Source organism: Benincasa hispida, chromosome 2, assembly GCF_027475165.1.
Source record: "Benincasa hispida cultivar pf3 chromosome 2, pf3_genome.v1.1, whole genome shotgun sequence".
NCBI classification, from domain to species: Eukaryota; Viridiplantae; Streptophyta; class Magnoliopsida; order Cucurbitales; family Cucurbitaceae; genus Benincasa; species Benincasa hispida.
In genome coordinates, this window is record NC_143479.1 from 65,600,793 (window position 1) to 65,626,530 (window position 25,738).

General features: G+C 36.4%; 1 protein-coding gene across 9 annotated transcripts; it reads right to left on the minus strand.

Moving 5' to 3' along the window:
• Positions 1–13,579: 13,579 nt before the first annotated feature.
• Positions 13,580–25,375, minus strand: LOC120071148 (MBOAT (membrane bound O-acyl transferase) family protein). 9 transcript variants are annotated; one of them, XM_039023235.2, is made up of 21 exons: positions 25,084–25,375; positions 24,151–24,236; positions 23,810–23,987; positions 23,657–23,715; positions 23,324–23,505; positions 23,169–23,217; positions 21,507–21,610; positions 21,314–21,378; positions 20,603–20,673; positions 19,733–19,792; positions 19,469–19,582; positions 19,160–19,284; positions 19,030–19,081; positions 17,494–17,556; positions 17,126–17,235; positions 16,947–17,039; positions 16,764–16,845; positions 15,199–15,276; positions 14,452–14,527; positions 14,271–14,320; positions 13,580–14,145 (listed from the first exon to the last, which is right to left on the minus strand). In XM_039023235.2, the coding sequence occupies exons 3-21, from the start codon at positions 23,937–23,939 to the stop codon at positions 14,107–14,109; spliced, it is 1,602 nt and encodes a 533-aa protein (XP_038879163.1). In that variant the 5' UTR covers positions 23,940–23,987; positions 24,151–24,236; positions 25,084–25,375; the 3' UTR covers positions 13,580–14,106. The 9 variants fall into 9 exon arrangements, with proteins under 9 accessions (XP_038879163.1, XP_038879172.1, XP_038879162.1 ...); XM_039023244.2 differs by having other exon boundaries at positions 23,324–23,495; positions 23,810–23,939; positions 25,084–25,343; XM_039023234.2 differs by having other exon boundaries at positions 23,810–23,939; positions 25,084–25,343.
• Between the last annotated feature and the right edge of the window lie 363 nt (positions 25,376–25,738).

Here is a 25,738-nt window from a genome sequence, read left to right on the forward strand (position 1 = left end):
GGTGATAAGCAGATGCATATTTGGAACGACTTACAAATCTGTCAAGAATTTCCTCAACAATACTGCTTCCTTTGTTACTTCACAAGCAGCTACGTATTCAGCTTCCATTCTGGAGTCCGCAATACAGTTTTGCTTCACACTTCTCCACACTACTGCTTCTTCATTAAGAGTGAACACTGATCCAGATGTAGACTTTCTAGCATCTTTATCGGTTTGAAAATCAGAGTCAGTGTATCCAGTAAGGATCAAATCCTTAGTACCATACACGAGCATGTAGTTCCTCGTTCTCCTAAGATACTTGAGGATAATTTTAATGGCAGTCCAATGATCATATCCAGGATTGGACTGATTCCTACTGACTATCCCTATTGTGTAGCATATGTCAGGTCTAGTACATAACATTGCATACATCAGGCTCCCTACTGCGGAAGCATAGGGAATGCATCTCATATCCTCAACCTCTTGAGGTGTCTTAGGACATAGATCCTTCGACAAATGAATTCCATATCTGTAAGGTAACAGACCTCTTTTGGAATTCTGCATTTTATACCTAGACAACATTTTGTCTATATAAGTTGCTTGAGACATGGCTAGTGTTCTGTTCTTGCGGTTCCGAATAATCTGAATCATGAGAACATACTGCGCATTTCCTAAATCTTTCATTTGGAACTGCGTTGCTAGCCATTTCTTGTTGTCAGTTAGGTAACCTACTTCATTCCCAACGAGTAGAATATTGTCAACATATAAACTAAGAATGCTATAATAGAATTGACGATCTTCTTGTAAACACAAGGCTCGTCAATATTCTGTTCAAAGCCATAAGATTTGATCGCAGTATCAAATCTTATATTTCAAGATCTAGAAGCTTATTTCAACCCATAAATGGATTTTTGAAGCTTACAAACCTTTTGTTCTTGACCTTGTGCAATAAACCCCTCTGGTTGAGCCATATAGATACTCTCCTCAAGATCGCCATTTAGAAAGGCTGTCTTGACATCCATCTGCCAAATTTCATAGTCATAAAAGGTGGCAATGGATAAGAGTATTCTAATCGAATTAAGCATGGTAACGGGAGAGAAAGTTTCTTCATAGTCCACTCCCTCTCTCTGGGTGTAACCCTTTGCCACAAGTCGAGCCTTAAAAGTCTGTACTTTACCGGCTTGGTCTCATTTTCTCTTGTAGATCCACTTGCAACCAATTGGTTTTACATCATTTGGTTGATCTACAAGTTTCCAGATAGAATTGAAGTACATAGACTCCATTTTGAGGTCCATGGCTTTAACCCACTGATCACAGTCCACATCTTTTATCGCCTGTTTATAGGTCGATGGATCCTCTATGCCGCCATCAAGTATGACAACTTGTGTTTCTGTAAAACCCAAGTAACGGTCAGGCTGATGAACAACCCTCCCACTACGTCGAGGCATTCTCAACTCTTGAGAAGGATGTGATTGACCAGATGTGCTAGTTTTATCTACTACTTTAGTAGATGAACTAGCTCTATCTGTAGCATCTTTAGAAATTTCATTCAATACTAGTCTACTGCGAGGTTGATGACTTCTTATGTGGTCTTCCTCTAAGAATGTGGCATTTGTCAATACAAATACCTTATTCTCTTGAGGATCATAAAATAGACCACCTTTTGTTTCTTTTGGATAACCTACAAATAGGCATAGTTTTGAACGACGTTCCAATTTTTTAGAATTTTGCACCAACACATTTGTCGGGCATCCCCAAATCCTAAAGTGACGTAAACTACCTTTACGCCCTTTCCATAGCTCATAAGGTTTTTCTGAAACACTTTTAGAGGGAACGTTATTCAAAATATAGACAGCAGTCTCTAACGTTATTCTTATCTGGATCAGTTTGTGATAGTGTTTATAAACGACATACTAGTGTATTCTAGTAGTGCGGAGAAACACAAAGAACATCAAGGAATAGTGTTACAGATTCTAAGGGAAAAGAAGTTATATGCCAAATTTAGTAAGTGTGATTTTTGGTTAAACCAATGTATTCCTTAGGCATATAGTTTCCGCTAATGGAGTTAGAATTGATTCCTAAAAGATAGAAGCAATAGTTGATTGGGAACGACCCCTGAATGTAACCGAAGTATGCAGTTTTCTGGGTTTAGCAGGTTATTATAGGAGATTCGTGGAGGGCTTTTCTAAGATAGCTCTTCCATTGACAAACCTAACCAGAAAAGATGCGAAGTTTGAGTGGTCGTCAGAATGCGAGCACAGTTTTCAGGTATTGAAACAAAAGTTAGTATCAGCACCAGTATTAACTCTACCTACACTAGGTAAAGAGTTTGAGGTCTATTATGATGCATCCCGACAAGGGTTAGGATGTGTGTTGATGTAGGAGAGGAAGGTAGTAGCTTATGCTTCTCGACAGTTAAAGAAGCATGAATGTAACTACCCTACACATGATTTGGAGTTAGCAGTAGTTGTGTTAGCTCTAAAGTTGTGGAGACACTACCTGTTTGGTGAACAATGTCATATATTTACAGATCATAAAAGTCTAAAGCATATCTTTGATCAGAAGGAACTAAACTTGAGACAGAGAAGATGGCTCGAGTTGATTAAAGACTATGACTGTACCATTGACTATCACCCAAGTAAAGCAAATGTAGTAGTTGATGCTTTAAGTCGAAAAACTAGATCAGCTAGAGCTAGTATCAATTCAGTGATGGGTACACTGATTCATGAGTTGTATAATGCTAGGGCAGCATTATCAATCGGTCAAAAGGGAGGGTTATTAGCTTCATTCCAAGTGCGTCCTACGCTCGTAGAAGATATTTTACGTGAACAATTAAAGGATTCTGATCTTCAGAAGTTAGCTGAAGAAGTGGATAAAGGATTGAGGATAGACTACCAATTAAGAGCTGACAAAGTGCTATTGAAAGAAGGTAGGATATGCGTATCTAAGGACTTATCACTTAAACAAGCTATTCTAGAAGAAGTACATAGTTCAGCCTATGCTATGCATCCGAGCAGTACGAAGATGTACAGAACATTAAAGAGATCGTACTGGTGGCCTGGTATGAAAAGAGAGATAGTAGAGTATGTTGACAGGTGCCTAATATGTCAACAAGTTAAACCAGAAAGACAGAGGCCAGCAGGATTACTTAATCCACTCCCAATACCAGAGTGGAAATTGGAGCATATTACAATGGATTTCCTATTTGGATTACCTAAGACACCAGCGAGCTATAATGGTATATGGGTAATTGTGGATAGGTTGACAAAAACAGCTATGTTTTTACCTGTTAAAGTTACTTATACCCTAGACCAATTAGCCAAGTTGTATGTTGATCGAGTCGTAAGTCAGTTTGGATCTCCAATTTCAATTGTATCAGATCAAGACTCTAGATTTACATCGAAGTTTTAGCCTAGTTTGCAGAAAGCTATGGAAAGTAAGTTATATTTTAGTACCGCTTTTCATCCACAAACGGATGGTCAATCTAAGTGGAGAATCCAGACATTAGAGGACATGTTGAGAGCATGTATATTGCAATTTAAGGGCAGTTGGGATACGCATCTGTCGTTAATCGAATTTGCATATAACAACAGTTACCATTCGAGTATCGGGATGGCACCGTATAAGGCACTATACGGTAGGCCATGTAGAACTCCGATATGTTGGAATGAAGTCGGTGAAAGAAAACTACTAGGTCCAGAACTTGTGCAACAGACATCAAACAGCGTTAAGATTATAAGAGATAATCTTAAGACGGCTCGAGATAGGCAAAAGAGTTACGCTGATAAGCAGAGAAGAGAATTAGAGTTTGAAGTTGGTGATAAAGTATTTCTGAAGTTATCTCCATGGAAAGGAATACTCAGATTCGGTAGGAAAGGGAAATTAAGCCCGAGATATATTGGACCCTATGAGATAGTAGAAAGAGTCGGCCCAATGTCATATAGATTGGATTTACCTCCAGAATTATCTCGTATTCATGATGTGTTTCATGTGGCAATGCTTAGAAAGTATGTGCCCGATCCTACCCATGTATTGCCTGAGCAACCGGTACAGTTGAGAGAAAATTTGTCCTATGAAAAGAAACCAGTGGAGATTATTGACCAAAAGAAACAGGTCTTAAGGAATAAGACAATCCCATTGGTAAAGGTACTATGGCGAAACCATAGTACGGAAGAAGCAACATGAGAAGCCGAAGAACAAATCAGAAACAAGTACCCGCAGTTGTTTAGTTGACAGACTTGTAGCAAAATTTTGAGGATGAAATTTTTATAAGGGGGAGGTAAATGTGAACCCCGAATTCTAATTTCTCTACTTGAATATGTTCCCTACTAAGACTAGTGTGATGAGTAGGTTATTGTGGAAACTAGTGTGGAATGGTAGAGGAAAAGGTGGAGATTTGAAGAAAAGAGGAAATTTGGAAGTTTAACTTTTGGGAAAAATTTGGAAATTTGGCTAAGTATAGAATTTTGTGTGTTGATGGTTGGAAGGGTAGTGTTGATGCGTTGGAAGGGGGGTTGATGAGGGCATACGACTGAAGAAGGAAAATGGAGATGACGCGTTGGAAGGCAGACCATGCGTCGAGCAGCCTCGGCCAGCGCCCATGCCATGCATCGAGCAGCCTCGACCAGACGCCCTGCCAATGCGTCGAGCGGGCAAGCCCATGCGTTGAGCACCTTGCAAGCATCCATGTCGTACGTCGAGGTGCCCTGCCATGCAGCCAAGCGTGCAGCCCATGCAGCCAAGCACGCCCATGCGGCCAAGCGAGCAAGTGGTGGCCAGCATACACCGCATGCCCATGCGTCGAAGCAGCATGCCTATGCACCAAAGGACCCGGCCAAGCATCAAGGCACCGCACGCAGCCCATGCGGCCAAGCATGCCTATGCGTCGAGCAACCAGCCTATACAGCACGCCTATGCGTTGGTGGCCAACACCATGCACCCATGCCAAACAAGCTGTGAGATGCTACCTAGTGAGCCATAGACGAGGATGGACGGTCACCCTATGCATTGGTGATGGTTAGCTTCTTGCGATGGCTAAGTTGAATTGTAATGAGAGTGAATTGGCTTGTTATGCATTGATGATAGGCTATGCATTGAGTATGGATTATGTGTTGAACATCTAAGAGTTGGACGCATACAAAGGATGAGATCAGCACAAGAACATCATCAAAACCATGTGTCTTCTTGGGAGGAAAGCCTTAAGCCTTAAGAATTTGAGGTGGTGGCACCAGATTGGAGGCTCATGCGTTGGCAACATAGGAGGAAGACACTTAGCTTGCGATGATCACAGCATTGCATTGATGGGGTGAGAAGGACACTTGGCCATACAGCCAAGTAGGTGGTGTCAACTCTGGGGAAGGTTTGAACGCCTATAAATACGGCCAAAAGACTTCATTTTTAGATCACAATTCAGAAATACCCTAAAAAGAGTGGGAGAGTTGAGCAAACCTTGCGTTGGAGCCAAATCCATGCGTTAGTCATAAAGTACGCATTGGACAGTGAGGTCTGAAGAGGACGCATCAACTTGGGACAAAAAGTTCTCCCAATTTACTTGTGCGTTTGGAGTGATTCAAAAGTCACCTGAAAGCTCTGAACGTCTAGTTTTCAGGGTAGGGTTTCCAGAAGAAAAGCTCAAAGGGATCGGGCTGGAAACTGAGAAGAAGAAAGAAGGATCAGGGTGTCGGATAAGCTTGGGCCAGTCTTGAATATTTTGTGATTGCAGCCAAACCACAAGGATTTATGAGCTCAAATTTTAGGGTAAACTTCCTGAGACATTTTGGAACATGTTTGTAGAAGGAAGTATCTCAAAATAAGGTCTATAACTATTAGTAATCTAATCTGTAAATTGAATCTAGATTCTAGGGGGTGAAAAGGGAGTCCAAGGTAGAAAAGGGAGCTACTATAGTGAAAAGTTCCTAAGCAATCAAGGTGAGTGGCTAAAACGTTTTGACTAAAACATTTGCTTAAAATGTTTGATTACAACATGTTATAGAAAGCATGTTTTAAAGAAGATTATTCTCATGCCAGCTAATTTTACAAAGTGATTTCCAAGCAAACCATGAGTTATGTTTTAAACGCATGCATGTGTGAGAAATTGTTGAAAAGCGATTATATGTGTTAAATATACTCAGCATGCGTTAGTACCTTTAAAGCCATATTTTTATATGTGTTATACTTTACATGCTTTAAAGAGAGAAAGTCCTTTATGACTAGTTTTATGACTAGTTTTACTTAAAACGCGATACTGAAGGACATTTGAGAAGGTATCTGCCCAACTAGATACCAAAGGACTTTGAGAAGGTATCTATTGGTACTAAAGGACGTTTGAGAAGGTACCAAATCAACCAAATACTGAAAGATGTTTGAGAAGGTATCTGAACAGAAGTACCTAAGGTATGACGGTACTTATTATGGCCATGTGCACGTAGGTAGTTAAAGTCATAGATTGAGCAAAAGGGTTCTCTCTTGACTAGCAGTTGATGTTGGGATTGTTTTTACCCACAGTAAGGTTATTCTCAATTGAGAAACAGATTTACTGTTTTATGATTAAAATAGCTTTATATGTTTCGTGCTTGGAAAATGTTTATGCTGCAGTACAAGTACTGTAGAAGCTTATATTTCAGTTAAACTCTTTATTGAGATTTTGCATGAGAATCAATTATCTTTCTTAAGTCACTCACTGGGCGTAAGCTCACCCCGTTTTCAAATGTTTTCCTTCCCCCCCCCCCCCCCCCCAAGTAGCAGTCAAATCCTCTGAAGATAGCTCTGCATCTACTCTACCACTAAAGGATAAATAGATTTGTAACCCGTCTGTTTAAATGGTTACTATTAATATTGTACACATATTACTATCGTTCATATAGGGACTAGAGTTTTTGGGTTTTAGGACTTGTATATCTAGTGTTATAATGACTCTAAATATGTTATGTTTCTAAATTAATAAATTGTTGGCCTAAAGACATTCCGCTGTATGTAGTTTATATTTTGGTATCAGAGTTATTCCACAAGAGTTATTAGGCAGTAAGTGTCAGCAAAGGGTTGATAACTGCTGTAGTCACGCCCTTTCTCAAGCTTAGAAGTTAATCCGGAGCGGGGTGTGACAGTATGATCTTGGCTTGAGGAAGAGATTAGGGGTCTACAATCGAGTAGATGATCGAGCAAGTGGGAGATAAGAAGTTGGTCTATCGTATAAACGATGTGCTCGATCATTTAGTAAACGACAGCCTATCGTATAGACTTAGCCACTCGATCATGTAGCAACGATCAGTTGATTAACTATCGTATAGTCAAAGGTAAGTGATCGCTTAGCTGATCTTGTAGTCTCTCAACGTTATCGCTTAGTGAAACTCTTTCACTTGATAGCTTGTCTCCGTGAGCAATTTTCGAATGAAGTAACTTCTAAAATTAGGAAAAAAAAAATTTCCTTTTTATCTCACAGTTACCATAAAACTTCCAATAACCTCCCACTCAATCAGTTATTAGAGAAAAAGAAATTAATTATCATATAATTAATATAATATAAATAAATATGATAATCAACTTATCATATTACATTTATAACCTATAGTTTTAATATTTCATCTCATGAAACATACAAACCATAGTTTTTTTTTCTATTTTATGGTACTTAATGTAAATCATATTCACATTAATTCCTCCACTTGATGTATCTCATACAACACACCAATTATATCACATATAATTGAATTTCTTCTTGTTAATTTGAACACTTCAAATCAACCCCAAAATCTGATTATCAACTTGAATCCATTGAGCTACCAAGGGGACCTTATGGACCTTTAGCTTGAAGCTCCAACGGTACGTGAATAACTGACTAAACTCTTTAGTCACAAGATCCACCATCCGTTAAATGTTGGGCATTCCATTAAAGACCGACAGTTGCACTCTTCTCACTATAGATATATTTTTATGTCCATATTAACCAATCAACAGTGTGATAACCCTTCACAAATCACTCGTAAGTACAGTTGGGCCAATTTATTGTTATGCCCCTGTAATTACTGAAGGAACTCTTATCAAAGAGCACCTCTGAGCGAAAGCAAGATCGTTCCAAACTCATTGTGACTGAAATACCACATTCACAATCAAACATACAAGTTATGCATTTAACAACAAATTGCAGCATGCTTTGAAATATTAAACAACAAAGGGACGAGAGACAAACCAATTGAAGAACTCTTCTTTGCTTTAAAACTCGCTCTCATCAATCCAGCTAGTCTCGTTGTCGGTGAGATCATCAAGCCTATTGTCCACCAAAACCCCCTGTCGTCTACCACCGAACGGACTCCTCACGAACAAGGCAACAATGGAACCCCCTGTCGTCTACCACCGAACGAACTCCTCACGAACAAGGCAACAATGGAGGATACAACCACTCGGAAACCTCGGTATTTTCGGAGTGAGAATCCAGGAGGTGTGGGCTCTGTTGGATTTGGTAGAGGGAAGGAGGAAGCAACGATCGTTTACCATGACCAAGCAAGTGGGAGATATCGGAAGTCTATCATATAGACAGGTGCTTGATCGTTTAGTAAAAGGTGCACGATCGTGTAGTAAAAGGGGCTTGATCATTTCAACGATCATTTAGTAAAATGCTCAGGAGCGCGATCGCTTAGAAAAGGCTAAACGATCGTTTAGGTAAGATTATGCAATCGTTTAGGAAAAGCGCGCGTGTACACGATCGTTTAGTAAACTTTGAGATGGTGTTTATGCGTTCGTTTGCTAGACGATAGGTAGTGTACCAATTCATGGAGCAATTATTTGATGTCTTTGCAAAATGAAAACCATTTTCATTTTATCCTTTAGTTACGAACAATGATTGCAACCTCCCACTATCTTATTCAGTTACGGAGAAAAAACCGCCAACAATTATCTTATAATTGTTTAATTAAAAAAAATATAATCATATTATATTTATAACCTATGGTTAATATCACATCATATGCAATATATGAACCATAGTCTTTTCTCCTCTACTAGATATAAATCATATTTGTATCATTTTCCTCCAATTAATGTATTTCATACATCATGTAAACTATATCATATATAATTGACTCGTTCAATCATATCATATATAATTGAACTCCCTCTTGTCAATTTGAACACTTCAAACTGACCCAAAAATTGATTCTCAACTTGAATCCATTGAGCTACTAAGAAGACCTTATGAACCTGTGGCTCAAAGCTCCAACGGTACATGAATAACTGACTAAACTCTTTAGCTACGAGATCCCCATCCGTTAACTGTCAGACATTCCACTAAAGACCGATAGCTACACTCTTCTTACCACAGATATATTTCTGTGTCCATCGGATATAACCAATCAGTAGTACGATAATCCTTCACAGATGCTCGTAAGTATAGCTGGACCAATTTACCGCTTTACCCCTGTAGTTACATCCAACTCCTTAAGTACCACTGATCCCTCTAATGAACAATACAATATAGTCCTATTATGTGTGGACACCTCTCGGGCCATGAGAAGATGTGTGGCACCACATCATTCAAGCCCTGGAATCAGCCCTTAAGGGAGTAATCTATCTACTTACCCCTACTTCAGGGAAGGAGTGAATTCCATCTTATGTAGCTGAGTTCTCAGCTCCCAAATCAGACGAATCCCCAAAGTGGTAGGTTTGAATCGGCGATCTGGCCACTCGCACCCATGCAAATCAAAGGACCGCTCTCTTAGGCAGGAGTTCCCAAGTCCCTAAGTACCACCAATTCCTCTAATGAATAATACATCATAGTCCTACTATGAGTGAACACCTCTCGGGCCATGAGAAAGTGTGTGGCGCCACATCGTTCAAGCCCCGAAATTAGCCCTTAAGAGAGCAATCTATTTACTTACCCCTACTTCGAGGAAGAAGTGAATTCCATCTTATGTAGCTGAGTTCTCAGCTTCTTAATCAGACGAATCCCCAAAGTGGTAGGTTTGAGTCAGCAATCTGACCACTCGCACCCATGCAAATCAAAGGACCGCTCTCTTAGGCAGGAGTTCCCAACTCACTCAGGATTAAGATCATGTTACCTATGGTCATTCTAGTGAAATGAAAGTCTCTGACATGAACGCCGTTATATAACTAGACTAAACATTTCGTGGTCCGGTCTTATATAAACTCCTTTGTATAAGACACCCCCGCTCGCATGTCTCCACATGAATGATCAGGATTAGACCATCTGTAGCACTCTACAACACTTGTAACATGTACAAAGAGGATCGTATCTGTAGTGTCACCAGGATAAGGTTTCCCTCCTTTATCCATATACTACAGACCATTTAGGTTACATGATCCACTTGTATGTCTCCACATACGTGCTTAAGTTACAACAATAACCAAGGATCTTAGTTTATTGGTTTGTGGTTAATGAAACTAAAATATCTCATATTTCATAGACAACAGTGAAGAAAATATCTCATATTATTACATCACAAGCGTTTGTTCATACAGATGTTTACAATATTTATATTCTTTTATTATTTATTTATTCTATATATTATATTATATTATATTATATTAATAATATATTTTATTGGCATCTGTGTTCTCGTTGTGCTCCTCAAATTCACAACAGCCTCAACTTTAAAATGGAAAAATAATCCAACAATTGAGCAAAAAAAAATAATTAATCTTAGCTGAAACTCTAGACATCACAATTTGCAGCTACAAGCGACATCATTCCTTCTTTTTTAATACTAGTAAAAGAAAACCGATCAACCAGTCGAAAAAAATTTCCCCAACAACTCCAACTAACCAACATCGACCGAATTCTTCATAAAACCATCCGATTGACTTTGATTCCGTCGACTTTGGTCTATCAGCTTGGTTTGTTTGATTTTTTTTCTTTTAAAATACCATTTTGGTTTATTTGTTCTATTTTAGTTTTTGTACTTTTAAAAATGGTCTAGTTATTAAATTATTATGAACAACCAAATGAGTTGGCAAATAAAAATAATAAATAAATGGCACGTAGATGAGTTCCATGGTGTCTTGGGCATGCTCGTCCAGGGTAATGTTAGCCCATGGCCACATGTCCAAACCATCCTCAATCATCCTATCTTTGAGTCTTGTAATTAGTTTAGCAAGTTGTTTTTTATTTCAAGTTGATTTCCAAGCGAGTGACTGTTCACCACTTTTGATATGCAAGCTGGGTATTTTAGAAATTGCTCACAATGTACTATAGGGGAGACCCACTAGTCAACTCCACAACTGATGTATTGATGTACTCTTTGCAATCAAGGCTTTCTTGCAATTGTCAATCTTCAATGCATTCTTAATGATGTTTTCAATGCTTTTCCTCTCTCGCGTTTTGTAAAACCATTTTCTCTCAAAACGTTAGTTGATGCTACATCATATACCGACGTTGTTTGCGACTTTTGATTTCTACACGATTGATTTGCTTACCGGATTAGAGCAAGTGTTGCACAATCGCCTGTCTCGTATACAAAAGACCACGATTGTGACAAGTGGAATAAGAGCTTAGTTGGCTCCTTAACTAGTAAAGACCGCAATCACGAAGTAATTGTCAAAGTCGCAACTTGAGTGACTTATTGAGATTGAAGAGCAATTTTTGTATCTGGGGGAATTACCCAACGAAGTGAGATATGTCCAAACCCAGCTTGATGGGTTAGAGGAAAAGGTCGAAGGAATTGAGGCACTGATTGCCTGAGTAGATGGGCTGCCAATAAAAGAATTGACACTGAAAATTGATTCGTTGGAACACAAGACTACACGGCCTGGTAGTTTTGAGTGTGGGGATAGCTCCACGAGCTCTATCGCATACATGGAAGAGTGTGTCAAAGAGCTTGATACAATGACCTGACCAACAACTTTAGAGCAACAATAGATGCCATCAAAGTTTAGATGGCCGAAATGAAGACGTAAGTGAATTTGACAATACGTGCGATGGGGAACCAGACCCCGAACCAGACATGTATTGTATTAAGCAAGTTCAAGATCCTAGAGCCCAAAGTTTTCAACGAGAACCGTGATGCTAAAGAACTTAAGAATTTATCTTTGACATGAAACAGTATTTCAAAGCAAGTGAAACCGTAGCCGAAGAAATGGAAGTGACATTGGCCTCTATGCATCTTGCTGATGATGCAAAGTTGTGGTAGAGATCCAAAATAAATGATATTCATAATGGTTTGTGCACCGTTGAAAAATAGGAAGATCTCAAGAAAGAACTAAGGGCCCAATTCTTCCCCGAGAATGTCGAGTTCATTGCAAGAAGGAAATTACAGGAACTTAAACACACAGGGACAATCAGAGACTATGTGAAACATTTATCAACTGTCATGTTAGACATCAGGGATGTCCAAGAAGGATAAAGTGTTCTGCTTTGTCGAAGGACTAAAGCCATGGGCGAGAACTAAATCATACGAGCAAAAAGTTCAAGATCTTGCTTCCATCCTAGCCGTAGCAAAAAGATTACTTGACTACAGTGGTGAACAAGCTCCTCAAAAGAAAAATACACAAATGTAGAATCAACGGAATAAAGCTCTCAAGCCGAATCCATCGAAGAACTTTGTGAATGACAAGAAACCGCAAACCACGGGTGCAAGCCCCTTCCAAGAGCCCTATCAAGCAAACCCAAGTCAACAAAGACCCCTCTCTTTCTTTTTGTGCAAAGGCCCTCACCAAGTAGTCGAGTGCCCGCATCGAGCTTCCTTGACAGCCTTACAAGCCTCGATACAATATAATAGTGAAACAGAGGCCAAAGTTAAAGTTGAAAAGGAAGAAGAGAATTGGGAAACTCCTTAAGTGGGAGCATTGAAATTTTTGTCAGCAATCCAAAAGAAAATTTCCTATCATAAGGATGCTTTAGAAAGGGGACTTATGTCATTGATGCAATCATCAACTCAAACTTGCAAAAGGCACTATGGTAGACTAAAAGGCAACCCATAATTTCATTTCGGAGTCAGAGGCCCAACGTCTAAGATTGAAGGTCAAAAGAGACACAAGCAAGATGAAAGTTGTTAACTCTGAAGCATTCCCCGTTATGGGGACATCAAAAAGGGTATCCCTGGAAATAGGCAAATGGAAGCGCATGGATGACTTACGTTGTACTCAGAATGGAGTTCCTCTTGAAGCATAAAGTCATTCTCATTCCTTTGGCCAAGTACCTAATATTTCTTGAACAACTCATCTGATTGTTAATAATAATTTAATAGTAGAGATCGGGGATTAAAACTACGTGAATTTTGTGAATTAAAACTAGACCATTGAAAGTAAGAAAAAGACCAAAATAGAACTATCAAAATATAAAATGAAATTTTAACCATATTTTTTACCATCCTTAACACCTATAGAAGAAACCCAATGCCCCAGATTTTCAAAACTTCAAATTAAAGGGTTAACAAGTAAATACGCAAGTATGGGCAGAGGCTTGTTTCATTAAATGCCTATCATGTACACGAGTCTTTTCAACTCAAAAGACGTAACAAAAAGAAAATCAAAATGGACATTAAATTGGTAATAGCATAACTTAGTTTTCAAAAATATTGAGCAGCCATGTAATTCTTCAAGAGATTCCTAATCTCTGGGGATGGGAAATTTTTCAGTCATTATGGCAAATGTGTTTCCAATAAAAAGTATTCTTTGTATTAACCTTTCAAATTTTATATAAAGGGGCGAACATTAACCGAGGTAGCTCCTTGCAGCTGCAATTAGGTGGTCAATAGAGAAAATATTTCTACTCAGTAGTTTAACAAAAGAATTGCGGATATTTGGGCATGAGAAGTGAGAGAACAAAAATATCATCTCTAGATTTCTTGAAATTATATTTTCCCTTCAAAAAAATTTTGAAGTTTTGGGATTCCTCGAGAAGAATATCGTTGCAAATTGGTCCACTGTATCATCAGAGGGAAAATAGAGGAAATTGTAGCCACCGATGAACGCAAGCTATAGGGAAATCAAAGCAGCTTGCCCGGAAGGTGACAGAAAAAAACTTAATGTGAGAAAAGGTTCTCATGAATTGATCTACCGCATCATGTATCATTATCATATGCTCAGATACCATCGTTGATGTTTCAACAGTCAGGTTCAAAATTGAACTCTTGCACTTCACGCTATAGTGTTTGTCCAATATCATTGACAAAACACTTGTTACCTCTTCCGTTCAGCATCGCGAATGTGAAACATGAGCTGCAAAAGAAAAATAATAATAAATAATGCCAGATAAACCAAAGAACAAAAAGTTCCACACTGCATATGATACGGTATATAAACTTTATTTTCAAAAGAACGACTAGGCATATCTTTGTCCTTACCTTTGTCCCCACATAAAATGTTACAAACATGCCACCCAGAACAGGAAATCCTGTAAAAGTTTGTTCTTTAGTATGGTCATAATGGCTTCGTAAGTTCTTTTTCTATATTAGATAATTAATTCACAAGAAAAAGAATAAAAATAAAAGAACAAAAGATTTTAATGCGCTACTAATACGGAACCTTGTTTGTTCAGGAATCTAGATCCCAAAGAATTAATGCCTGATGGTCCAATAACATATCCAACTAAGTTTGCAACCTGCATAAAGGAGATCATTAGGCCGTGTTTCTTTGACATAAGCATGATTCCCTTTCTTGAGTGAAGGCATATTTGACTCCACAAAAATACTCTGATTGATCAAATGGGAAATATAATGAATGCATAAAAAATGCCAACCGAGTAGGGGTGGTCATTCAAACCGCAAAAACCGAACCAAACCGAACCGAAAACTAAGTAAAACCGAAAAATTCGGTTCGGTTCAGTTTCACTTTCAAAAACCGAATTTAAAACCGAACCGAACCGTTTTTAACTAATATATATATATTTATTTATATATTAAAAAAAAGAGTAAAACCGAATTTAAAACCGAACCGAACCGAACCGCTTTTAATTAAAAAAGAATATAACATGGATTTTTTAAAAATGTCAAAACCGAATTTGAAACCGAACCGAACCGCATATGCAGTTCGATTCGGTTCAGTTTGAACCAATAAATCGGTTCGGTTCGGTTTGACCACCAAACCGAACCGAACCGTTTCCACCCCTACAACCGAGTATAGTACCGGTTAAGGTATATATTTTGAATTGTTCAAAAGGCCAAAGGTTCGAAGGCCCACACCCCTACATGGTATTGAACTTAAAAAAAAAAAACGTTGAGATTTTCTTGAACTAAATAACAAAAAACTCTGATAGGATTGCGATGGACATACCATGAGACAGGTGATTGTGATGGCACCAGCAATTGCACCAAGTTCTCGGAGAACAAACTCTGTAATAGCACTCTCAGCCTGATAACATCAGTAATAAAAGATCGAGTTGCTAAGACATTTTCATTTTGAAGGAAACAAGATCTTTATAAAGAATGAAAAAATAAAAACCATAGGGGAAAACGATACATTCTCTGCTACCAAGTTAACTTGGGCAACAGAGGACTTTTGCGATGAGCAATGACAGTAGTAAGCAATATAGTTATAGAAAGAACTATTATTCATACACCAAGACGTAATAAAATACACAACATCCCGCTTCTTCCAAGTCTCTGCCAAAGAATAATTTAATTTGTAGGCTCGGGGGTCAAACCCCTTCAACTTTAAAAATATATATCTTAGTAAATTTACATGGTTAGCCCATATTTTCTTGAAATGATTTTATCCATAAAATATCAACAAATATGAAACAGTAACTTATATATGATTTTAAGAAAATTCCACTTTTGGTCCCCGAGGTTTAAGTTCACTAGAATTTTAATTTTTGAATTTACAAACTCTACATTTGGCCCCTGCCATCAATATTTCATTAATTATTAACATGAAGCTGATGTGGCAATCCAATCTTATTAAGAAAACAATTTCCCCCCTCTTCCTCCTCCTAACCTTTCCCTTCTCCATCAATGTCACCCACCACCACCGGTCATCATCATCTCCACCTCTTTTTTTCCTCTTTTCTTCTTTACCTTCTTTTTTTTTTTTTTTTTATTTCCCCTTCCTTTTCTCTTTTATTTCCCTTACTCCTTCCTCCCTTTGCACAAATTTTTTTTCCAACAAAAAAACAAAACAAAACAAATCAAAAGGAGAAAGAAGAGGGAGAGGGATAGAGGATAGGCATATACCCCCCTTCCCCACCAATCCGTGATCCTTTGCAAGTTTTTCTAGCCTCTACCTCCCAGTTGCAGCTGATTTCGTTTATCATATAGCTACAAGTTGATTCATTAAGTATTATAACTGAGCTTGCTTATTTCGTTTATCTGTGTTATAGAATGTGTATAAATATAGGAGCTTATTAATCTTTTGACCTAATTGTCATTTTGCAGTTCTTAGTTTGATTCCTCAAGTCTTATTAGTTGAACTTGGTTATTTCATTTCCCTTCAAAGCCTGTTTCCTACATTTTTGGAAATTGGCATGTCACCACATCAGGATTGTGTCATGTCCGTGTTCCGTGTCCCTAAAGTCACAGCAGAAGTTTTTTTTTCCTTTTTTAGGAAATAACTGCATCTGAAAAGAGAATTTGCATTCTCAGGGATTTACGGTTTAATACTTGATTGAGTACACTACATTATCCCTTTCTTTATCTGTTTGTTGTATATATTTTCGTATCCCATGGCAAACCTACAAACATACTCTTCAATGATTATTAGATTGAAAAAAGAGAGAGTACAACCCCAAATCCTTTTGTACAGTAAATACTGATTATTGTAGCTAAATGAGAAAAAGAATAACAAAGGAATATTGAGGTTTGTGATTCATGGTAAATGAACAAAAAGAGAAGAAATATCACCTTAAACGTACTCACTGCTGACTTCATGATCATTTCAGGAACAAAGAATAAACATGTCAACCATGCCCACCATAGGAGCTTCCTGCATCGATGAAATATTAACCATACATAGCATAGCATAAGCTGTACTTCCATCTTAATAACTGAATGGACCGTGGATGATAATATGAATGCTCCGTTTACCATTCTAAATCATGCCAGACTGCAACAAATGTGAATACAATCCAAACATTGAACACTTTCCTTTTGGATCCCCCGAGGGGAATGTACATATACCTTTAATGACATGAGACAAAACTTTCAAGTCAGATGAAGAAATTGAAGAACCAAAGAAATCTAATATCAAGAATCTAAGTTTACACCTGACAAGCCATTTGTTGTAAGAAGCATGCCAACTTTTCCAGAATCCTTCCAAGTTATAGCAATTATTGATGCACCTTGGCATATTTTCTGGGACATCAATGCCACATATCTACAATAATGCAATAAAGTAACCACTAAAACACAAAAGAATAATAAACTGATAAGGGTTGCAAATTCAATTCTGAGATGGGGAAGTCCATGGTATATGAGACCAGGGTCCCACGAATACAACTATACAAGCTTAGATTGAATGGGATCAAAGTAGATAATATCATGCTATTGTGAACATATGAAGAGACCCATATTCTTACATAAGCATCACATCACACATAGAAAAGGGAACATGTAACACAAACAGGTCACATACCAGGGACCATAAGCGGAAGTAACGCCATATGAGAAAAAACTTTAGCCACATAAAATTTAAGACCTGTCACAGTAACAATGTCACACCATAAGAGTGTTAAATACTTAATTCAATCATTCAAGGAATAGAGAATGCATCCTAGAGTGTAAGTTTGTAACTCCAGGCCATTGACATTGGTAATAGTTTAGTTTTGTATTCATTTTCACTCATCTGTTTTCTGTATTTTTTTTCTTTTTTTTTTAGAGAGAAAAAAAAACAAAATAAAACAAAACTTTCATCATAAATATGTATACAAGAGTGATATAAGATTTTTTTCATTATTAAGAACTACACAAGAGGAGTGATACAAGACATCCACCTTAGACCAAAGAAATTAGAATATGTTTTATCAATTAGCTGAAAGTAATGTAATAGACTAATTCCAAAAAGATTTGAACCGAAGACCACAATTTAACGCAATCAAAAACAATCCCAAAAGTAAACCATCAGAACTACAGACGTCGGCATATCATGTGACTTGCATGCAATGCACATGGTTTGTTCATTTTTCTTTTTATGGAAACAATTTTCATTGAGAATAAATGAAAGAGAATGGTTTATTCAATATAAACAAAAGTTTATATACATCAATACGTTTTTTTAATCACACAAATTTAGAAAATTAGAATAATTCTTCATATCTTGATTTTATATTACTTGTTCTTATCATGTCATAAGCATACTTTGCAAGTGAGAACTTTTACCTCAAACTTAGAACTAGAAGACTTCAAGAGAAGGAGGGTGGAAATCAAAATCTCCTTGCAAAGATACATTTATAAGAAAGGAAGATTTGGTAGGATAGAGAGTAAATTCATATTAATCTTGGTTAAGTCATTGGTTGATCCTTTTAGTTTTCTAGTGGGTTTTAATTTGCTTTGAATTCTCTATAAATAGAGAATTCCTCTCATGTATTCATCACAACTTTCATTCAAGTAAAGATTCTAAAGCCTGATTCTTGGAGGATATTCTCCCTTTATCCCTTAGGTTACATCAAAGATGATAAGATATCTAAATATGCTTACTAAAATATATTTAGAAATATTACATTCTTCCTTTCTTGAAAGAGCACTCAATGTGCAAAAAATACAATAAAACACAAAATATATATTACAATATCAGTAAAGAAAATACAATTTATCATAGCCTTTTGAGTGGGCTACTCTTTCCCCAAGTCCCACAATGGAAATTCTAACAAAAAGATCTACTCCCGCTAAGGTGCCCAACACCTCTTATTTATAACCAAGACACCACTAGTTAATTACCCATAAAACTCCTTACTGATATCCTACTAATATTACCCATATACCCCAGGTCCTAACTAGTACTCTCACATAGAGATAGGGATGACAAATCTCTATAACATCAGAAGCAACTATGATAAGACCAATTATACATGCTTTCTAACGTGTACAGTGTGCATTACTACTGAATTTCCATATAAGAAATGCATGCCAAAGAGAGTTTTAATCAAGATAATCGTTTGTGTTGTGATCTTACCCCATATCCAATAATGAACACGTCCAATGGAGATAGCTGTTTCCACAAACCACTGACAAAGAGTTAAATCAAGTTACTACAATGTGTAAATAGAAAAGGAGCTCCCGACACCTGTTTGTATATAATTCACCTGATAGCTAAGGCATTGTAATGAAAAAGATGCGTCATTAGTTCCATTAGGAGAAAGCTGAATGTCCAACGTAAACCATACCAAGCCAAATCTCTAAGTTTGTAATTATTCTGTGGCACATCTAGCTACAAGAAAATAATGAATTTCAGCATATTGAAGGCAACAAGAAACTTATTCCGTCGTAAAGATCTCAGAATGAAGTTTGGAAATTAAAAAAAATTAAAGTAATGAAATGAACCAAAACCATAATTGCAAATGGAAGGGCAGAGAAGGTTAAAATAGAATCAGAAGCATTCAAATAAGGCAGACCTGCGAGGCAAATGCATTAAAGCTCACAATTGGCCCAGCAAGATAAAGAGGCGCAAAGACCAAGTAGCAGAGGTATATGGTAAATGTAAATTTGTCATCTTGGACACCTTTCTCCTGGGTAAAAAGAAAAGTATTTGCAAGTATCAAACAAAACCTTCGTGCCTCATTCATTTAATGATCCAGTAACTAAAGATAAAGTCTTTTTTTTTTTTAAGAAAACTTTAAATAAAGTTATACTTCAATCTTCAGTGAACATCAAATAACCTGTAAAAGTTGGTAGCAAGTTCCTCCCAATTTACAAACTTCACAACGTTGACTATGCTTCTGCAATCACCAGAAAACATAATCTATACAATTAGAACAACAATATGGGCTAGTTCACCTATGGGCTATATTCGGTTATATTTGTTGTATCTTGCTTATTATGACTTATTCTACTTCGAGCATTAGTCTCTTTTCATTTCAACAATAAAAAGCGTTGTTTCCGTTTCAAAAAAATAGAACAGATTTTTAGGGGGCCAAAAATTGCATTTTCATTAGAAGGAAGCGTCAAGGTATTGATCGATTTTTCACTTATTTTGTTCTTTTTAAGAATTATAAGATCAACTACTAAAAAGAACAAAGAAACAGAAGAGGAGATAAAATGAGATCTAGTCAAGTGGATTAGATATGATCGAGGAAAAAAATAATGACTTCATCAACATTCTTGCACAAAAAGAAACTAGATCTAGCCAACACATTCTTGAAGCAAAGATAGGATAACAGACTCACTCTAGTGCAAACAGAAGCAGACTCGATAATCAAACTTATCCTTCAAAATCTCTTCTGTTTTTCCTTATCATAAATTTTAAAACAACAAAGAAAATGCAGTAATGGCAACTAGAGGCCTATTTTGGAATTCCTTTAGTTCCTCTGAGGTTCACTTTAAATTTTATATGTTGACCAAATCACTTCTTCCCCTAAGATGTGTCCGTGAGATCGAAGCCCGTAAAAGTAGTAGTAAAAAGAATACTAATGATTGTTGATTTTGGTAAGAACAAGAAAGCAACATCTTATATAAAAAAACAAACTACGATGATAAATGGAACATACAAAAAGATTAATTCCCATTAACAAGAATGAATGCGAATATACCTTCTGATCAAAATGAGAATGGCCATATGCCCAATGGTAATCATACCCAAAGCTTATCATGCGCAAAACAACTGTTGGAACCAAATTCAAATAAAACATTAAAATAGCAGATGGATATTCATTTCGATAGTTTTCTACACTATTTACAAAGGAAAAAAAACTTGTTGAACAAATTAAAAGAGCATGAACAACTCTGTAGATCTTTGCTTTGATTAAACATTTACTTTTCCAATTTTAAAACAACAATGACTGAGTGCCATTAACCAATAGATTTCAATTTCTCAAGTTATAAAATTAGTGTCATTAACCAATAGATTTCAATTTCTCAAGTTATCAAATTATTTATGTCCCACTTGGTAATGTTATTGTTTTTTTAAAAATATATATATATATATATATATTTATGCTTGTTTTTCCCAATTCTCCAATTATGGTTTTTACCTTATGTTAAAAGGAACACCTGAATTCCTAGCCAAGAGACAAGCTATATTTATACCATGCCTAAACTTGATCGTCTGATATTACCAGTTCCAAAACAGAGTAAAGGTAACTCATTCACACAACCCCCCCCCCCCCCCCCCCCCCAAAAAAAAAAAAGAGAGTACCCAGATTTATGAGGCCGAGTTCTCAAAACAAATGATATCGATGTATCAACTAGGATGGAACCACAGATATAGGTCCATAATTAGTGAATAAACGATAAGAAATTACCAAAGTTAAAGCAAATCTGCCACCTAAATGTTCCTCGAAAGTTGTCCAAGTATGACCACCGTAGTCTATCCATGACAAGAAAAAGCAAAATGTAAATGCTAGTAGTAAGCATATTCTAGAGAAGACGACAGGAAAAACTCTCTTTCAACTACTCATTGAAATGTGCTTAATATTCTAGAATAACAAAACTCACCCAATTGCTGAGAATGAATAACCTTCATATACGCGATTAGAAAGAAGGAAATATAAGTTGAAAGTCCAGAGTAGATACAAAAAGGACTTTGTTCGAGCAAAGATCTGCTTGAAGTTCAATCAAAGGAGAACCGGCAAAGATAAATATCTTATCCATAAAATGACAAATGACAAACATCACTATTAACAACCATGAAAAGGAAGTCCACGAAATAACACGGGTGCCTGTTATCAAAAAGAAAGTAATAACACAAGTACCAATGAATACAACTAGGAAAAAGTATAGTTTCCATCCTTGAAGTTTGGTTCAAGTTGCATTTGGGTCCCTGAATTTTCAAACTCAAAAATTTTACCTAAGGTTTGCATTTGGTAGCATTTTTGATCCCTCTGTCAGTTTTTCAGTTAATTAATTAATAATGAAAAACTAACATGGCACCTACTTTCTATCAAAAAAGAATCTAATTTTTTAATTATTATACTTTTAAAAAAATCTTTTACTTTTCCTTCTCTCTCTTCTTTCTCCCTCTCCTTCTTCCATCTTCATCCTTCACCATCAATGGCACTCGTCGCCGCCCAACACCGTCGATTGTAATATAAACAAAAACATCAACTAACGAATATGTACAAAAATTACAACCAAGAATCATAGCAAAACAAGACCAGCCGAATAACTCTACATCACTGGTGTTTACAATTTGTTAAATGAAAGAGTGCACAACTCAACTTACAGGAACCAAACTAACTAATTTGAGGGGGAAGCTCATATCTTGCCTCATGCTTACACTCAAACTAACTACACTAACTAACTTCCGGAAGTTACATTGTTCCCTCCACCTTTCTGAATGTCAACACATTCCCTAGTGGAGGCCTAAAATTATCCCTCTGGATACCTTGTCTAAAAGATAAAATTTTGGAAATTGGTGTTGGATGGTCTCCAAAGCTTCCCAACGTGCTACAAAAGCATAAAAATCTTTAAATTTGATCAGGACTTCCCAAGAGCCAATTTTAGTTCTTCCTGATTCCAAATACCTATATATTGGTTCAAAAATCTACTCCAGACTTTAGTCTAAATTAGGAAAAAGTAGTTGAGCAATGGCACTTTCTCCCAATGCCTGTTAAAATTGAGAAGGAGACATAAGTAATAAAGACGACATCATAATTCATAAGCATCATCAGTCAATTCTAATCTAAACCTAACAAAATCAGCTCAATGAGTGCAAATTTCATCATAATGTATTCATTATGCAATATGCACCTACATACTAAACAATCACATTAAAAAAGGATATCTTGTTGCAAGTTTGCAACCTTATTTGAAATCAATGAATCTAAATGAATTGCATGTTTAAAAAGTTTTTCACGATAAATTAACTCCTTGGTCATATCGTTTGGGCTTTGCTCGTCTTCAAAACTCATCCCGGCAATCTTTATCGAAGTCTTTTGATAATTTTTCCATTCAGGATATTCATTTGGATTGGCACACTTTTATTTTCTTAGTTTAAGGGTTATTTGTCATTATTTGTATTAATTTATTTATATGTAGTGTCTTGTATCATATATTTTTTAGCATTAGTCTCTTTTCATAAATCAATGAAAAGTTTTGTTTCCTTTTCAAAAAAAATAATAATAACAAGCGGGCAAATGTAAAGGGAGCAGTATAAACCTTAATGATAAGAAAATTGAGTGAGGCAATTGAGATGATGAATATGACACTGCATAAAGGAGGGAGAAACAAGTACATGTGATTAATATTTAAAAAAAGAAAATGAAATAGTTTGAAGTACAAACAGTATTATCAGCATTGTCTTGAGGAAATACCAAGCTTGATGGAGATACAAAAGGTAAGTGAATGAAATTATAAGCCAGACAATTGACATTCCTTTAGCCCTTAGAAGAAACTGGGATCTCAAAACATTTGCCACCAAAGCGTAAATTAGGAAAACAACAGTTAGAATGGGCAGATTTCCTCGAAAGTTTCTCCACTGGGCATCTGACAAATCCTACCGCAGAAAATATGAAACAACACAAAGCTTCACTTCTTCCAGGTTTAAAAATGACTAGTTAAAATAATAATAATAATAAATAAAATAAAATTTAAAAAATAAAAAATAAATAAAACACAAACAATAGAAAAGGAAATAAAATGCACACATTGAGACGAGGAGGAAAGATCCAACCAGAACGCAAGCCATAGAGTTTGACATAGTGATCTGTTAATCAAAAAACGCATGACAAAAAAAGGAAATTATGAAATTTAGCAGTACAACATAGAATATGAAATGCTAAAACAGAAAAAATGAGTACCTCGAGAAAGATGAAGGGAACGATGAATTATAAAGAAGTAAAAAGATAACGCATAGAGAATCAGAAATCCCAGCTCATGTCTCCTCCAACTACTCGCAATTCTAGCATCGTACAGAGTCTTGTTATCCATCTGAAAACCAAGAACCAAAGCTAGATGATGTAGCAGCCCAACAGTTCCCTAAGCCAAAGCCAAACAACTGTTTTTCTTAACCACTATACACACAATGTAGTGGAAAAGACGATCAAATTAATAAACTATGGCAATGGGAAGTTCTGTTCATAAACCAAATTATAAACCATGTTGAACCAATAATTAAGAAAAAGGGATATGTTGCCAATACCTTCAGAGTTAAGACTACAGCTACATGCAAGGAGCTTCTAAGTTATTGAGACTGTCTTCATCCTGACAAATGCAGCACTCTGCTGCCTGAATTAGAAAACAGTACCCAGAATGGTAAAATTGGGGGGAGAGAATGATATGGGGGGTGAATGATGGATTGAAATGATCAAATTCAGAAAAACGAAAGAAAATCATACCTAGCAGAAAAACAGAAAGCATTTTAGGTGCGGTTATGGGGAAGAAGAAGGAATCTGAAAGAAGCTTCTAACTAGAAATCAAAATTGTTCCTTTCAACTAGAAGTCTATAATCAACTAGTTTAAAGTCGCGAAAAGTCTTTTATATATATACAGACACACACACACATCTTTATCCATATTTATAACTAGAATCTATAGGTCCCCTAACTATAAGTACTCCACGTTTTAATATATGCCTATTCTACCCTAAACATGTTCTACACAAAGTACAAAGAACAAAGACGGTTCTTATTTCTAACAAATTCAAAATTATCATTGGTGATTGTATTAGTTAATCTGAGAGAGACAAAATTTCAACTTTCAAAAAAGACCTATTATCTCTTCTCAACTGAAATCTACAAACATAAATATGACTCATGTTGTTCGATCAATGAAAATAACTCCTACAAGCTAGGAATTAGAAGAGAATTGGATAATACGGTAGATCAGTTTGATTGATTCTCTAGTTAATAGAAAAGGTGGGAGATGCTGGAAAATTCAAGGACGCATAAACAAGGAAATTAAATGATCAAAGTGAAAGATATATGCAATAAATCAAAAGGCAGTTCCAAAAGTCCAATTTCCCGCAAGGCATTCCTTTTCATTTCTGTTCGGCTATTGTATTTGAAAAAAATCGAAATCTCGAAACGACTCCATTCTTTCATTAACAACAAGAGAGTATAAAATCAGAACAAACCCGCTAAAAAGGGAGGCTGCGGTGGCAGGAGCGGAAGAAAGATAACGACGGCGGCTCGAGTGGAAGAATGATAGCGGCGAAGGCGGAACTAAACCGGAGAGAGGGAGCGGCGACGGCAGTAAGCTCTGCTGGCAGAGGAAGACGGCATAGAGAAGAAGAAATGATGATGAATTGAATGGAAAAAAAAAATTTAGTGCCTGTTTTTGGAGAATCCGATTATGTTCTCAGATTCACGGTGTTGCTTGGATAATCCAAATTTTGTTTCTAAAAATTAGTTTCCTAAATTTATAATTTTGATAACGACATTTTTAAGTTTTTATTGATTCAGACTTTGAATTTTAAATTCTAAAAGGTAGAATTATATTAAATAAAGATAAAAACATTTAGAAATAGAGGTTACAGATTCAATATTTTTTTAAAAAGTTAAGATATGTATTATTTAATGTATTATAAATTATATAGTATTATAAAATAATAATTATATGATTGTTTTAACATAAATCATAGTCATAAATAAATCAATAATATTTGTTGTCAACTAAATATTAGTGAGGTTTTTTGTACGGTCTCATTTGGGAGACCCAAATGAAAAATGACCACTTGTAAAAAAAGTAATGGAAAGTAGTCTTCTGCTAACATCATCCACATGTGATTT